The sequence below is a fragment of the Carcharodon carcharias genome, chromosome 18 (assembly GCF_017639515.1).
Source record: "Carcharodon carcharias isolate sCarCar2 chromosome 18, sCarCar2.pri, whole genome shotgun sequence".
Lineage (NCBI taxonomy): Eukaryota > Metazoa > Chordata > Chondrichthyes > Lamniformes > Lamnidae > Carcharodon > Carcharodon carcharias.
The window spans coordinates 17,636,956-17,653,131 of record NC_054484.1 but is presented as its reverse complement, the minus strand read 5'-3'; the positions used below and the strand labels follow the sequence as shown (position 1 = coordinate 17,653,131).

At 43.0% G+C, this 16,176-nt stretch overlaps 1 protein-coding gene across 1 annotated transcript; it reads left to right on the top strand.

The window, feature by feature from the left end:
* Positions 1–425: 425 nt before the first annotated feature.
* adamts1 (ADAM metallopeptidase with thrombospondin type 1 motif, 1) lies at positions 426–9,281 on the top strand. Its single transcript, XM_041211151.1, has 9 exons — positions 426–1,427; positions 1,925–2,350; positions 2,558–2,690; positions 3,175–3,342; positions 3,748–4,034; positions 4,517–4,703; positions 4,883–5,061; positions 5,637–5,812; positions 6,737–9,281. Exons 1-9 carry the CDS (start codon positions 843–845, stop codon positions 7,473–7,475), a joined length of 2,880 nt encoding a protein of 959 aa, XP_041067085.1. The 5' UTR covers positions 426–842; the 3' UTR covers positions 7,476–9,281.
* The last annotated feature ends 6,895 nt before the right edge of the window (positions 9,282–16,176 follow it).

The following is a 16,176-nucleotide window of genomic DNA, read 5'->3' as shown; positions in this document are numbered from 1 at the left end:
CATTGTATCTAGGATACTTTGTGTTTCGCAGAACAGGTTCCATAAGAGGCATCGGGGCTACCTAAAGCGCAAAAGAGAGTTGAGAATTACTTGTTCAGTAAACTCCCCCACCCCGCCACCACCTCTCAAAAAAAAAAGCCCCGGGGCGGTGGATGAGGGAGAGGGGGGGGGTGGTGGGGGGAGGAGGAATCAGCAGCCTTTTTCCTGGACTGATGGGCTCAGCGGGCTGTGGGCCAGTTGGGCTGATCCAACTCCCACTTACGCATCGAACAGGGATAGGCTGCAGCCTTTGATCGGGCAGAGGAAGAGGCCAGTGTGAGGAGTGGTGGCGGGTTGTATAAAAGGAGCGCGAGCAGCGCTGAGTACAGCCCAAACCAAAGAAGCGTGAGGAAAGTAAAAAAAAGGGGGGGAAGGAGTTGATATATATATATATATAAAGGAGCAGCACTTTGGAAAGGGGAATTTTTTTTAAAAAAAAAGAATAACAGCGAAAATCCTGCAGCAACTCCACGAGGAAGTGAGGAGGAGAGAGGGGGGTGGGTGTACAAAAAGAGAACCTGTTGCAGCAAAGTGGCAAAGCAGAGTTTGGAACTGACTGACTTTTATTTTTTTTTAAACAAACTTATTTATTTCGTTTTCAATCTCTGGGACAAAAAAAGAGGGGACTGCAGGAGAAATTTTAATGCACTAAAAAAAATTATTTTTTTTTTGTTTGAACAAATTGTCAGGAAGTTTTTTTGGGGGGGTGGGTGTGTGTGTGTTTTTTTTTTTGGCCACCGACTCGCGGCTGCTGGACGGACTCCCCGCTCGATCGAACTTTTTCTTTCCGGATTTCTCTGAAGATGAACGCGGTGCTCGGGCTGGTTTTGCTGCCGCTTCTGGCCGCCCTGTCCCCCGCCGGGCAGGCTCTGGGCGCTCGCCCTGAGGAGACTCTGGTCTACCCGGTGCGGCTGGACGAGAAGTTGGAGGAGGTGGAGGGCGGAGCCGGGGGTCTCCGGTCCGGGGGCAGCCCGGCCGAGATGGGGCAGAAGAAGGTGGTCTACCGGCTTCAAGCCTTCGGGCAGCGGTTCGTCCTGGAGCTCGAGCCCGATCAGAGTTTCCTGGCCCCGGCTGTCACCTTGCAACGCCTGGGGCAACCCAAGTCTGGCAACGCCGTGGAGGAGGAGGAGGAGGTGGTGGTGGAGGAGGAGGAGGAAGAACAGGACCCCGACCTCCGCCACTGCTTCTACTCCGGCACCGTCAACTCCCTGCCCGGCACGTTGGCGGCGGTCAGCCTCTGCCATGGAATCCAGGGCGCTTTCGTGATCGGAGGAGCCGAGTACCATATCCAGCCGACCAATCTGACGGGGCCAGGGGACATCCCGCCTCACTTAATCCGAAAGACAAGACCGAGATCCTCAGGCAGCCCTGGTGGTACCAAGTGCGGGGTAAGTACAGCAACCACCACCCCCTCCCTCCCTCCCTCTCCCTTTTTCGGGCTTCAGTGCTTCTCGTTCGGGGTTGTCTTCGGTTCCTCTTCCTCTTCCCTGGTTAATTTGCCACACAATGTCATTCTCTTTTTTTTTTCAACCTTGAAGTCAATTCCGTCTCTTTTTTTTCAATTGAACACATGTTTTGTAGGGTCGATTCGTGAACGTATAGCAAATGTTGGCAGCAGTGAGAGGTGCTGGAGCTGCTTTTATTAATAAAAAAAAAGGTTATATTCTTTTGAGTTCCTGGATTCCGTCAGACTGCAGATGTCAGACAGACTGAAAGCCAGCAACTAGCTGAGCTCAGTGTGCAGGAGTCTGGCTGCAAGGGGCTCTGAAAGAAGGCAGCCCCACGACGGGAGATGCCGGCCTGTGTTAGACATGGAAGCTTGAGAGTCGAACTGATTTTAAATAAAGGTTTTAATTCACTTTTTTTAATTTTAATGTCTGTCTAGGTAAACGATCAAGATACACCCCAGACAACCGGGAGCACTCAAAGCCAACAATCTGCACCAGAGGCCACTCCATCAGAACCCGCTGGGCACCAAAGAGCCAAGAGATTTGTCTCATCCCCTCGCTATGTGGAGACCTTGCTGGTAGCAGATCATTCAATGGCAGAGTTCCATGGCAGTGGGCTCAAGCACTATCTCCTGACCTTAATGTCGGTGGCTGCCAAATTGTATAAGCACCCGAGCATCAAAAACTCTATCAGCTTGGTGGTGGTGAAGATCCTGGTTGTCTACGAGAAGGAGAAGGGACCTGACGTGTCTTCTAATGCTGCCCTGACCTTGAGGAACTTCTGTACTTGGCAGAGGCAGCACAACCCCTCCAGTGACCGTAATGCAGAGCACTACGATACTGCTATACTCTTCACCAAAATGGTAAGCCAAGGCTCCTGTCCAAACTAGTCTATTAGTATGCATGTCCAATCTGTTTAATGTGCATGCAGAGGGCTCTTTCACAAAGCATCTTTTGAGAATCACATGATTTTTTTTAATGTTCTTGGTGAAGAAGGATGCCAGCATTTATAGCTAACCTTTTTTCCCCTATGATTTTGCTAAATGCTGCCCTTGTTTATTCTTATTAAGGATCTGTGTGGAGCCCAGACTTGTGATACTCTTGGGATGGCTGACGTTGGGACAATTTGTGATCCTAGCCGGAGCTGCTCAGTCATTGAGGATGATGGTCTACAAGCCTCCTTCACTGCAGCTCATGAGTTGGGTAAGTGCCTCCCCTCTGCCCACCCCCTTGATAATTGTTCATTGTAATCATTTTATAACTTGCTTTACAACAACATTAACGTGCTGCAGATGGAATTCCTGCAGCAGTTTGTGTTCATTTTGTAATTCCTGCTTAGCTCATTACAGATACTGTCTGGGGATAGTGCATTCAAGCATCTTTGTAATCTATCATTTGTGTTAAATATTATCTGTGCAACTGTAAGTTTCTAACTTTTAGTAGCTGCATGGCATAGATTTGATTTATTAATCTGAGAGAAATGTGAACATATTATTAGTTTATGACTAAATAATATATTCTACGGTACAGGGATGGGGGGCACAGTCCAGTATTGTCTGAGGTACATCTGACATTAGTACAAGAGAGTGAGGCACATGTGGAATGTGGAATAGTCCAGCACCAGCACCAGTGACTTCAAGTGTTTGCATCATCTGAGACTTGAGTGATTTTCTTTTCTTCCTTCTAGGCCACGTGTTTAACATGCCCCACGATGACGCACGGCAGTGTCTTCATACCGTTGGTCTAACTGGGAATTCCCACATGATGGCGTCGACACTCTCCAACTTGGATAGGAACCAGCCTTGGTCTGCCTGCAGTGCTTACATGATCACTTCCTTCCTGGATAATGGGCATGGTAAGAACCACACCCCTACCCCAAATAAAGTTTATGTTTCTGGTAAACTGCATTTTTTTTAATGTACAAGCTTATCAACAGATTTGATTAAATGCATTTTGAATGAGAAGACAGCCACTAGTTTTAATAATGGACTACAAATTGTATTGCACTTTAACCATTATTAGAACAATTTTTTTCATTTTTTTTATATTTATAGATCTGAGAATCTGATGGTATCTATAATTATCTACGTTAATATTTTTATCAATTTAAATATAACTTTGTGAGTTTTTCTTGTTTTATTGCGAATGTCCAATTTTTTTTCAATGTATGCAAATGGACAAGTAAGATCTTAGGTTGTGCTGTTTTATATTGTGCCATTGTTATCAAAAGCTAACAATCAGTTTGCATCGCTGTTTTCAGGAGAATGTCTGCTGGACAAGCCCCAGAAGCCACTACAACTTCCTGGTGAACTGCCAGGGAGCACCTACAATGCAGACCGCCAGTGCCAGTTCACCTTTGGGGAAGAGTCGAGGCTTTGTCCTGATGCAGGCAACACCTGCTCATTACTGTGGTGCACTGGAATGTCTGGTGGGATGCTCATCTGCCAAACTAAGCACTTCCCTTGGGCCGATGGTACCAGCTGCGGGGAAGGAAAATGGTGCCTGGAAGGAAAGTGTGTTAACCAGACAAGCATGAAGGATTATAATGTAAGCATTGCATAAACGTATTTTGCTTTGGTTACTCCTAAATTACATATTTAATCTTGATTGCTTCATTTACACTTCCAATTAATTAGTGCCTATCTTCTGTGACATTGCCTGCTAAAAATACCCTGTAATAAAGGGGCAATTAGATGGTACAGTGGCTTAGCGGGTAGCCATTTTCACCTTTAAGACATAGGTTTAAATATGTGAAAGTTCACCCTCAAGCTTTCTCACTGTCACTCATTCAGCATTTGTGCTCGCTAATATTCTCATTGTAAGTAAAATTAAGTTAGCCTTGATTTGATAAGTTGTGAGAGAGCTTATAGTGCCTAATGATTTGCCCCTTAGGACAAGAGGGAGGACATATTAAGGGGAAATAAATAATGGCAGAAAAATAATTACAGTGACTGCTTGGGGAGAACCATAGTATAATTAACTGATGTTACTGATTTTTTTTCTCTAAATTATTTATCCAATTTTTACAGACTCCAGTGCACGGGAGCTGGGGACCATGGGGACCCTGGGGTGAGTGTTCAAGGACATGCGGTGGAGGAGTACAGTACTCATTCAGGCACTGCGACAACCCAGTTCCACAGAATGGTGGGAAGTACTGTGAAGGAAAGCGAGTGCAATACAAATCATGCAACACCATGGATTGCCCAGTTAACAATGGTGAGATAATTTACTGTAGTCAGCAATTCTGGCTGAGAGGGATTCATCCCTTTTCCAATGTTTATAGGTGCTTACAACTTGACAAATTGAATATTTCTTTCAAATTCTTTGTTCGACTTTGAACTAATTCAAGTAGTACATCAATGTATTTGATCATCTTTTGATGGTTTCTATTACAGGCAAAACATTCCGTGAAGAGCAGTGTGAGGTGTACAATGATCTCTCAAAGTCTACTGTCTTTGGAGGAATGCCTGCAGTCGAATGGATTCCAAAATATGCTGGTGTCTCTCCTAAAGATCGATGCAAACTTATTTGCCGAGCAAAAGGCACAGGCTACTACTATGTGCTCCAGCCCAAGGTTTGTTTGCCAATTGCTTAACAATGCCATGGGCTTCTCCCAGGTTGATTTGAGGGAAGGAAAGGAAGCAAAAAGGCCTTTGGGATCGTGGTTTGAGCTCTGATATTTGTGGGGGATAGGAGCAAGTCTAGTCATTATTACAACAGGCAAGAGTTCAGAAAATCTAAAGACTACTTCAAACACATCTTGCAGGACATTTCCACTTTTGTACCAGCCAGCCTGCAAATTCTGCTCATTCATTTTAGTGGGTAGAAAATTGCCAGCTAGCACAGGGACAGAACACTCACTCATGGACTACTTATTCAGCCAAAGCTGCTAATCAATTATCCCTTTTTAAAAGCTTTCAGTAATTTGATGCATTATAGATGCACTCAAAAATACCATGAAATCTGCATTGGTAAAAACAGGAGAAAGGAAAAATTACCCATGCCCAAGAGAATTAATATTTTATCAAAATTATTCTAATATAGGCTACGAGTGCAGTTTCTGTTTAATGCTTCATTCATCTGCAGTGATTGTTTTGCCACTGGGATACTTCCTTGGATTAGTAATAAGTATAAACCTATTCTTCACAGGTTGCTGATGGCACTCCATGTAGCCCAGACTCCACTTCTGTCTGTGTTCAAGGACAGTGTGTAAAGGCCGGTTGTGATAGAGTCATTGGTTCGAACAAGAAGTTTGATAAGTGTGGTGTGTGCAGAGGCAAAGGCACAACTTGCAAGAAGATTGCTGGTTCTCTTGACCGTTCCAAGTAAGTAGGAGCTCCTTGCTTATGCTGCCAATATTGGTTAAATGTAAAACATCCAGCTAACTTTACAGTATCACCTTAAGTCCTAATGCTTGATGTTAGTAAGCAATTTGAATGCCTCTTTAAAACACCAAGCTAAATTGATATCCTTCATAATTTCAGAAATGTATTCCAGACACCACACTAAATCGGGATGTAGAGCACTGTTGCTCAGACAGTTCAGTAACTCTAGCTGGAGAGCACCTTTTAAAATTATCTGCTGGCTCTGTGGTTAGACTGCCTAAAGAATATCCATCGTATCAGATGATAGACCACTAAACTCATACTCAGATAGCCAGATTTAAATCTAGGCCTTGTCTGATATTCAGACTTCCTCAGTTGCCCACCTACGGGAACGTTGCTAGTTCCTGATACTTTATGCATGTTGAGAACCTCATGGTCGCAAGAGACAGAGGAAATAGTGATTTAGTGAGTGAATCATTATGCAAACCTGCCCCAACCTCTCAAACCATTGCTCATTTTGACTGAAAAGGTGACGCTGGTATCACTGGAGAAATAAATTACCAGACTTCTTGCAGTTTACTGCCATTCAGTGACGGCTGCTGAAAAGTATGTGTGGGTATCACGTAGGTCAAGACTGGACTCAACTTTGAGATGCTCCTGTGATTGAACAGCTTGCCATAGGTGAAAAATGATTACATGAAATTACTAGGGGACCACCGAAACCTGTGAAAAATATATTCTGTACAATGTAGCTTTCTGGAAAGGAAGGAAGAAAGGGCGGAAAATTTGGGAGGTTGGTGGCAGGCACAAAACAGATGGGGACCACTGTTCACTGAAAAGGGCTCATGCTTCAGTTGACATTACATTGAAATTGAAAGTCAGCAGAGTAATTTGATAATTTTTTCTTTCAATCTGTTTCTATAGACCTGGATACCAAGAGGTTGTTACCATTCCAGCTGGGGCAACCAACATTGACATAAAACAACGCAGTCTCCGCGGAGCAAGACATGATGGGAACTATCTGGCATTGAAGAAAGTTGATGGCACATACCTGCTCAATGGAGAGTACACTTTGTCAACGCTTGAACAGGACATTTCATTTCAAGGCACAATCTTAAGATACACTGGCTCATCGGTGTCGCTAGAAAGAATTCGTAGCTTTGGTGCCCTCAAGGAGCCCCTGATTGTTGAGGTACTCACAGTGGGAGACTCATTGCGCCCAAGAATCAAATTTACATTCTTTGTGAAGAAAAGTCTGCAGCATCAGCCGGCTAAACCCTATCCCAAAAAGGAGTCTTTTAATGCCATCAAGGAAACAGTAAACTCTGAGTGGGTTATTGGCGAATGGGGAGAGTGCTCCAAGTCATGTGGCCTGGGGTGGCAGCGCAGGGCAGTCGAATGTACGGACATCTATGGGAGTCCAGCTACTGATTGCGTGAAAGAACTGAAGCCTGATGACCTCCGATTGTGTGCAGACACCCCCTGCCCACGGTGGTTGTTGGGGGAATGGTCAGTCTGCTCCAAGACATGCGGGAAGGGCTTTAGGAAAAGGTCTTTGAAATGTGTCATGCGTGATGGCCATGTGCTGCCGCAGGAGAGCTGCAACATGTCAAAAAAGCCAAAACATTTGATTGGCCTTTGCACCATACGGGCTTGTAGTTAAGGAACCAACATACATGAAAGACAATTCAGATATTTTTTATTCAACCTAAATGCACTGAAAGTAAGAGTTTCCCAATTCATTTGTCATGTGAAACATGATACTCATCTGACCCATTTTTCCCTTTGACCATGAATGTTTGATTCAGTCATAACAGTTCTGTAGATGGATAAAGTTTGGGCAGGAGGAGTGGGGTTAATTGGGGAACTCAATGCTAGCATTGTTTATCTCTCAAGTCAATAGTTGTGTTAGTAGCTCAAAGTGGATTTTTAAAAACCAGGAACTCTCACTGTTGACAGTGAAATCAGAGGTTTTTCTCATTCCTCAATAAGCATGTAAAACCCTAATTCATGAGTGCTGCTGGCAAGCTAAAATGTAACCACATTTTGTTATAAGTGAAAGAATACTGTCTCTCTGCAATGAGACACTCCGTTATTCTCTGAGAGGAAGCAATCCCTGGAAATTGCAAGAAACATTTTGTTTTAGATTATTTCTAGAATATTCTGCTAGCTCACAAATTATATTGTGAGTTGAATTCTTACACCCTGGGTGTCATAATTATTGTTCCCGCTATAGAATAATATCTAACATTGGTACTAAGAGGGAAAAAGCATCAGTCAATTGCTGTGCCACAGATTGGAAGCTGAAGATTCCGTTTTTGCGCTGATTGATTATGCCCTTCATCCTGTGCCCCACATTTTTTTCAATCTGAAAAGCCTGCAATCTCATGCTGCCAGAGAATATGTGGTCCGAACCTGTCAACCTGCTGTGTCTGTGAGCAAGACTCCCGCTTGGTTTTGCAGGATTATCATAAGCCCAGTTCAGTTTATTTTGCATATTCTGATTTATCCACGACATTGCCAGCTGCTGCCTTAAGTCTTTGCATGTAACAAGGTTATATAACTGGCATTAGCTAGAATACTGAAAAACCAAGAGGTGGGTCCAGAACCTTGGAATGAGAGCTTTACAGAAAATTAAAAGCAAATATTGGTTTCATTCCCATTCAGTATTGAGTTAGCTGATCTCAGCTGGAACATCTGTTAGGGCTCGATATTTGCCCTTACATCTTAGGCTGGGGCAGGGTATAGGCGAAATCATCCAGAATTCCCACTCGTGATTGCTATCCAGTGATTTGGGCTGCAAATTGCATGGGTGTGAGGACAGGACTAGGCTCAGTGTGATGTTCCCACAGTCAGATGCCTGTTGAAATGTGTGAGCCTAGACAGAAAATTAAGAATGGCCACAACGAAGTGATGGAGAACCCTGTGCCCCCACAAGAGCCGGTGTCTTTGGAAAGAGGGATGAACTTGGTTTGGGAAGAGGGGGGTGGGGGTGGATTTCTTATTGTAATATCCTTGCTTCAAGATATTGTCAAATAACATCCGAAGGTCCTGACACTGGTCGTTGTTTCAGCTTCTGACCAATTCAGTCCCCACCTACCTCAGTGATGAAGGGCAAGATTTATTTTGTTGAAGAAAGAAAATAAAACAGCTTAAACTATGCTATACAAAGGCTGCTATTAATACAAAGCTACAGATTTGAAATCCGCAGTTACATGAAGAATGTAAATATTAAACTAGCACCAAGGCCAACGAGGTGTACTTTATAAGTAAGAGTATTTAAATTCCTTCTGTGAAGGACTTAGCATTTTGTACAGATTTCAAATAAACTTATTTATTTTTGTAAAGCTTTGTATAATATAATCATTAAGTTATCGCTTTTTTAAAAGGAACAAAGAACATTTAACAATAGACTATTTATACAGTATAATGTGTCACTAGGAGATAATAAAAATGATTGAATTCTCAATCTTTGTGTCTTTCTTGTGTTTGCTATGTATGTCTGATGGGGATGCAAAGGATATTGCAAAGTACTCTGATATGATGAGATCAACGGTAATACTTGGCTTCCTGGCTTTATTAGTTTGGTTATTGGAATTAAGATCCCACTGCACTATTTGAAAAGGAGTAGGGAGATTTGCCAGTGTCTTGGCCAACATTCTTCACACAAATAAAAGCAGATTAACTGGTCATTGTTACTTGTGGAATGTTGCTAATATAAAATGGCTGCCATGTTTGCCTTTATAATTGTAACTGAACTTCAAAGTGATTTGTTTGTATGAGTTCCATTTCCCTATCAAAGACTGATCTTACAGTCACAACGTTCACCAGAGTTCTTTGAAAATCTGTCCTGATAGCCACTTTACATCATCTCCCTTCTTTCAAAACTTTCTTTTAAAAACACCAAGAGTTTCTTTATTTGTCTTGTCTTCTGATTGGCATCCCCCTTCAACTGTTTAAAGTACTCTGGCACTGGAAATAGTTGTTAACTGCATGCCCTTAACCCATGGCATCCCTGAGTAAACACTGTTGGCAATGTGAATCTGCTACCGAAAACAAATTGAATTCACAGCGGCAGTCTAGGGATTAAAGTAATCTGGGGAAACATGTCAATAAATATTGTTATGACCAGGTGAGGAGGAGTGAATTGGCTCCCCTCTATTCAACCTCCTCGCTTGGTCACAACAAAGGTTTTAAGTTTCCTTTTCCAAATCAGAATGTATTTAAATCTTTAAGCTGTGAGCAATAGGGAGCCAATCAAACAAGGTTGTCTTGAGTCAAAGGAAAAGCAAATTTATTAACCACTAAACCAGAGAAAAATAATGAAAGTGTGATGTCAAGCATTCAGCTCTCATTCAGTCATTCAGGTTCACGTGCACACAAAAAAGGGGAGTTCAAGTCCAATTTTTAAAAAGTACAAGAATATACGGTTAAGTGTCCTTTGGTTGCCCTTGAAGCATAGATTTTAAACGCTGCAGCCAATTTAGGTTAGCTGGTTTCTTGGACGCATTTAGGTGCAGAAATTTTGCAATGAGATCTTGGTTCTATGGTAAGTTTCTGGTAGAGTTTTCCTTGGAGCAGCGAAGGTCGAGAGAGGACCTGATAGAGGTGTATAAGATTGAGGGGCATAGATAAGGTGGGTAGGAAGGCACTTTTTCCATTAGTAGGGTCAATAAACAGGGGCATAGATTTAAGGTAAGAGATAGAAGGCTAAGAGGAGAGTTGAGGAGAAATCTTTTCACCCAGAGGGTGGTGAAAGTCTGGAACTCACTGCCTAAAAGTGTGGTTGAGCCAGAAACTCTCATAATGTTTAGGAAGTATTTAAATATTTGCTTGCATTGCCATAGCCTCCAGGGCTATGGGCCAAGCGCTGGAAAATGGGATTAGTGTAATCAGATCTTTGTTAACCAGCACAGATACAATGGGCCAAATGGCCTCCTTCGTGCTGTAAATGTCTATGAGTCTATGGAGAGCCAGCACAGGCACAGCAGGTTGATCGATCTCCAGGACTGTAACCATTTGGAATTCTGTGATAACTGGATTGTGCTTGTCTGTGATGTCTTACATGTGAAATAGGCTTCCAACATTCACTTGAACATAAAGGATGACTATTTTGTAGACTTGTTGACTTGGGTCAGTGACCTGGATTCAAGTCTGACTCAAATCAAACCTTTTTTGACCTGTGACTTCACTTGGAGAAATATGATTTGTAACTTGACTTGGCCAAACTTACATGCCGACATTCCTCAGCTTAAAAAGAACAGTATTTTTGTGAAAGCCCAACACAATACAATTGATCAATGTTTCAGCATGAATCATAATGTATGAAATCTAACACAGGTTGTATTCTCCTCCTGCCTAATCCCACCCATCACCACTGCTGATTGGCTGCTTTGGAGACTGACTGCCAGACCCACAGTAGCAATTGGTCAAGCAACTTGATAATTAGGGACAGTCTAAGTGCTAGACTCCCCATTCCTTCCATTCTCACTGACCTCATGTGAGTAGAGGTCTGTTTATTGGTGTCAGTGGAATCATCTGGAGGTGGAGAACACAACTCCAACACATGAGTTAAATAAAGGGTTTTGACACTGCCCAACCTGATGACCAAACACAAAGCTTTCCATAGTCACCACCGGCCCTTCCATGGCCACTTCAACCCTGCCATGGCTGCCCCAAACCATATTCTTCCACAGCCGCTCCTGACCTGAGCCTTCCATGGCTGAGTGCCTGAAACGGAGAGAGGTATAGGAGAAATGGGACAGGAGAGTGGGAAAAAAGAGAAGTATAGGAGAGAGGGACAAGAGAGAGGTACAGAGGAGTGAAAAGGAGAGAGTGTCAGGGGAGAGGGATAGCAGAGAGGGCAGGAGACAGGGGCAGGGAAGAGGGGCAGGGGAGTGGGACAGGAAAGAGGGACAGGAGAGTGTAACAAGAGAGACGGAGAGGGAGAAGGAAGTGGGACAGAGGAGAGATACAAACATACGAACATGGAGCAGGAGTAGGCCACTGGGCCCCTCAAGCCTGCTCCAAGGCTGATCTGATTGTAATTTTCTGCCCAGCCCTGATAACTTTTACCACACCCCACCCCCCTTGTTAATCTAGCTCTGTCTTTAAAATATTCAAAGACCCTGCTTCCACTGCCATTTGAGGAAGAGAGTTCCAGAGACTCACAACCCTCTGAGAGAAAAAAATTCACTTCATCTCTGTCTTAAATGAGTAACCCTTTATTTTTAAACTGTGACCCCCTCATTCTAGATTCTCCCACAAGAGGTAACATTCTCTCAACATCGACTCTGTCAAGACCCCTCAGGATCTTAAAGGTTTCAATCAAGTCACCTCTTACTCTTCTAAACTCCAGCGGATACAAGCCCAGCCTGTCCAACCTTTCCTCATAAGACAACCTGCCCATTCCTGATATTAGTCTAGTAAACCTTCTCTGAACTGCTTCGAATGCATTTACATTTTTCCTTAAATAAGGAGACCAATACTGTACACAGTACTCCAGATGTGGTCTCACTAGTGCCCTGTACAACTGAAGCATAACCTTCATATTTTTATATTCAATTCCCTTCACAACAAATGATAACATAGCTTTCCTAATTACTTGCTGTAGCTGCATAGTAGCCTTTTGTTATTCATGCACTGGGACACCCAGATCCCTCTGAATCTCAGAGCTCTGCAATCTCTCACCATTTAGATAATATGTTTCTTTTTTATTCTTCCTGCCAAAATGGACAATTTCATATTTGCCCACATTATATTCCATTCGCCAGATCTTTGTTCACTCACTTAATCTATCTATGTCCCTTTGTAGCTTCCTTTCATCCTCTTCACAACTTACTTTCCTGCCTATCTTTGAGTCGCCAGCAAATTTAGCAACCATACCATCTGTCCCTTCATCCAAGTCATTTATATAAATTGTAAAAAGTTGAGGCCCCAGAATTGATCCCTGTGGCACATCATTCATTGCATCCCACCAACCAGAAAAAGACCCATTTACCTCTGTTTCCTGTTAGCTAACTAATCTCCTATCCATGCCAATATGTTACCCCCTTCACCATGAGCTTTTATTTTCCGCAATAACCTTTGATGTGGCACCTTATCAAATGCCTTCTGGAGATCTAAATACAGTACATACACCGGTTCCCCTCTACGGACAGCTCATGCGACTCCTTCAAAGAGTTCCAAAAAATTGGTTAAACATGATTTCCCTATCACAAAACCATGCCAATTCTGCCTGATTGCAATGAATTTTTCTAAGTGCCATGCTATAACATCTTTAAAAATAGCTTCCAACGTGACAGATGTTAAGCTAACTGGCCTGTAGTTTCCTGCTTTCTGTCTCCCTCCCTTTTTTATTAAAGGAGTTACATTTGCTATTTTTCAACCTAATGAAATCTTCCCTGAATCTAGGGAGTTTGGAAAATTAAAACCAACCGATCTACTATTTCACGAGAGTTATGACCACAGCCGATGCCAATTGCTGCACAAACCAAATCCCAGATGGAAACCTGGCTTACGGACCATACCCTTTTTGTTGTATTCTGAAAATGAGAAGAAGATGTACCCATCTCAGCAGTAAGAGATCCAGTAACATTTTTAGGATTTTAAAAATTAAAAGTAAAAGTTTTATTAACAGGAATAATAGAAAACTTAAGCACGCAAGATTATAGCTACACGGTTAAACTTAGTCTTATAAAATGTTCCCCCCAAAAAGCCCTCCACTTGGTCAGACTCACAAGTAAGCACCTTTCAGGCAACACTACCTTATAGATGTTTAACTATGAGAAATCCAGTAATATTACCCAATGCAAACTACAGTAGTTTTAATAGAGGTATATCATATGACCTCGTAAATCTCTCCCATATTGCTGTGGAATCCAATCTTCAGAATAAAATTGCTTGTTGTAGTCCAAGGCTTTTTTTTGGCTTGACTGAATGGTTGATTCAAACCTGCATCTTCTCCAAGTCCAGAGCCACAGCTCCCAACTCAGCTCCAGCTCAACAGCTTAGCTCCAACCACTGCAGCTCAAACAGCTATAGCTCCCAGATACGTAATTCTAAAATACTTTTCTCCCCTTTCATCTCAGATTCCATTGTTCTCACACCTCTTTGAAATTCAAATCCTTCCAAATATAAAATCTTTCATGCCTCTATTCTTGTTAGGAAATAGCGATAGTTTAAGTAAGATAAATTGGTACCTGTATGTGTTAGGAATGAGTTTTAGCTTTAAAGTTTAAGCTTGATTTGCATGTCTGTATCTGTGTGCTAAGGAAAGTCAAACTGAGTTTTAGTTTCCCTTTAAAAAGGTACCTGCATTTCTAATGAGAGTTTTATGACTTAAGCTAAATTAAGCAAACAAGAGTAGAGGAAGAACAGTGCTGTTGCTGAGCAACAGGTGTCAAGAGAGGCAGATCCCTCCCCCAGACACACACAGAAGAAGAGAAATGTCAGTTTGTTTTGGAAGTTTTTGGAGTTCAACTGGTTTTGAAGATAGCTGTCAAACAGAAGCAACCTAGAAGGGACAGATAGCCAGTTCTAAGCTAACATTGGTTTTGAAAGTAGCTGCCAGGTGAGACTACAGCAAAGCAGACAGATAGCCAGTCCCAAGCTAAAGAAAAGACCCCAAATCAAAAAGAGTGGAATAGGGGAAAGTCCCAAACAGACCTACTAGTTAAAGGAAGGGCAGGAACCTGGAAAAGGTCCTGTTAAGAGTGAGGCACAGAGAAAGTCTCCAAGTTTAAAGTTTAAAGCTTCAAGGTTGAAGAGATAAAGCCTTGAGAAGAGGCAAGAAAGCACAAAGAGACAACTGAAGGTCTGTAGCTCTTTGCCAAGGGCATGTGATGCAGTGGTACTGTTGTTGGCTGAGGCGGTGAGAGACAGTGCGTGGAGGACAGTTTGAATGCATGTAGTGACCCAGGGAAGAGGAACATCAGAAGGAGAGTTTGAAACCCTAGAGGTGAACCCTTTCTGAGAGAAAGCATTGGATTGGGAAACCTCCAAAGTGAGGTTTTGGAGAGTGGAGATTGAAGACCCTCATGTGAAAGATGGAGTTCAATGAGATCGATTGGCTCGCAGTGTGACAATCGTCTAGGGAGAGTTGAGGAGAGATCCACAGCATCTGGTTGAAGTGGCATCTGTCACTTGGTTTCAGAATGTGGTGTGTCTGATACTCTCCACGTATCTAAATAAGCAATTAAAGTTAGGATCTACCAAGCTGGGTTCCACCCTGGAATCAGGTTTGTCCAGGGGTAATCTCAGCTGGGATCGTAAAAGTTTGCCTTTGCTTTCTGGTCAATAAAATATAATACCCCACTTCTATTTTTTTTATTCATTCACGGGATGTGAGCTTCGTTGGCTGGGCCAACATTTATAGCCCATCCCTAGTTGCTCTTGAGAAGTTGGTGGTGAGCTTCCTTCTTGAACCACAGTAGTCCATGTGGTGTAGGAACACCCACAGTACTATTAGAAAGGGACTTCCAGGATCTAGACCCAGCGACAATGAAGGAATGGCAAAATATTTCCAAGTCAGGATAGTGAGTGACTTGGAGGGGAATTTTCAGGTGGTGGTGATCACATCTATCTGTTGCCCTTGTCCTTTAGATGATAGTGGTCATGGGTTTGGAAGGTACTGTCTAAGGAACATTGGTAAATTCCTGCATTGCATCTTCTAGATGGTACACACTGCTGCTACTGTGCGTCGGTGGTGGAGGGAATGAATATTTGTGCATGTGGTGCCAATCGAGTGGGTTGCTTTGTCCTGGATAGTGTCAAGCTTCTTGAGTGTTGTGGGAACTGCACACTTCCAGGAAAGTGGAGAGTATTCCATCACACTCCTGACTTGTGCCTTGGAGATGGTGGACAGACTTTGGGGAGTCAGGAGGTAAGTTACTTGTTGCAAGATTCCTAGCCTCTGACCTGCTCTTGTAGCCACAGTATTTATAGGGCTAGTCCAGTTTAGTTTCTGATCAAAGGTAACCCCCAGGATGTCATTATTGGGGAATTCAGTGATAGCAATGCCATTGAACATCAAGGGGTGATGGTTAGATTCTCTCTTGTTGTAGATGGTCATTGCCTGACACTTGTGTGGTGCAAATGTTACTGGCTACTTGTCAGCCTAAGCCTGGATATTGTCCAGGTCTTGCTCCATTTGGGTATGAACTGCTTTAGTATCTGAGGAGTCACAAATGGTGCTGAACATTGTGCAATCATCAGCAAACACCCTCACTTCTGACCTTATGATGGAAGGAAGGTCATTGATGAAGCAGCTGAAGATGGTTGGGCCGAGAATACTACCCTGAGGACTTCCTGCAGTGATGTCCTGGAGCTGAGATGACTGCCCTCCAACAACCACAACCATCTTC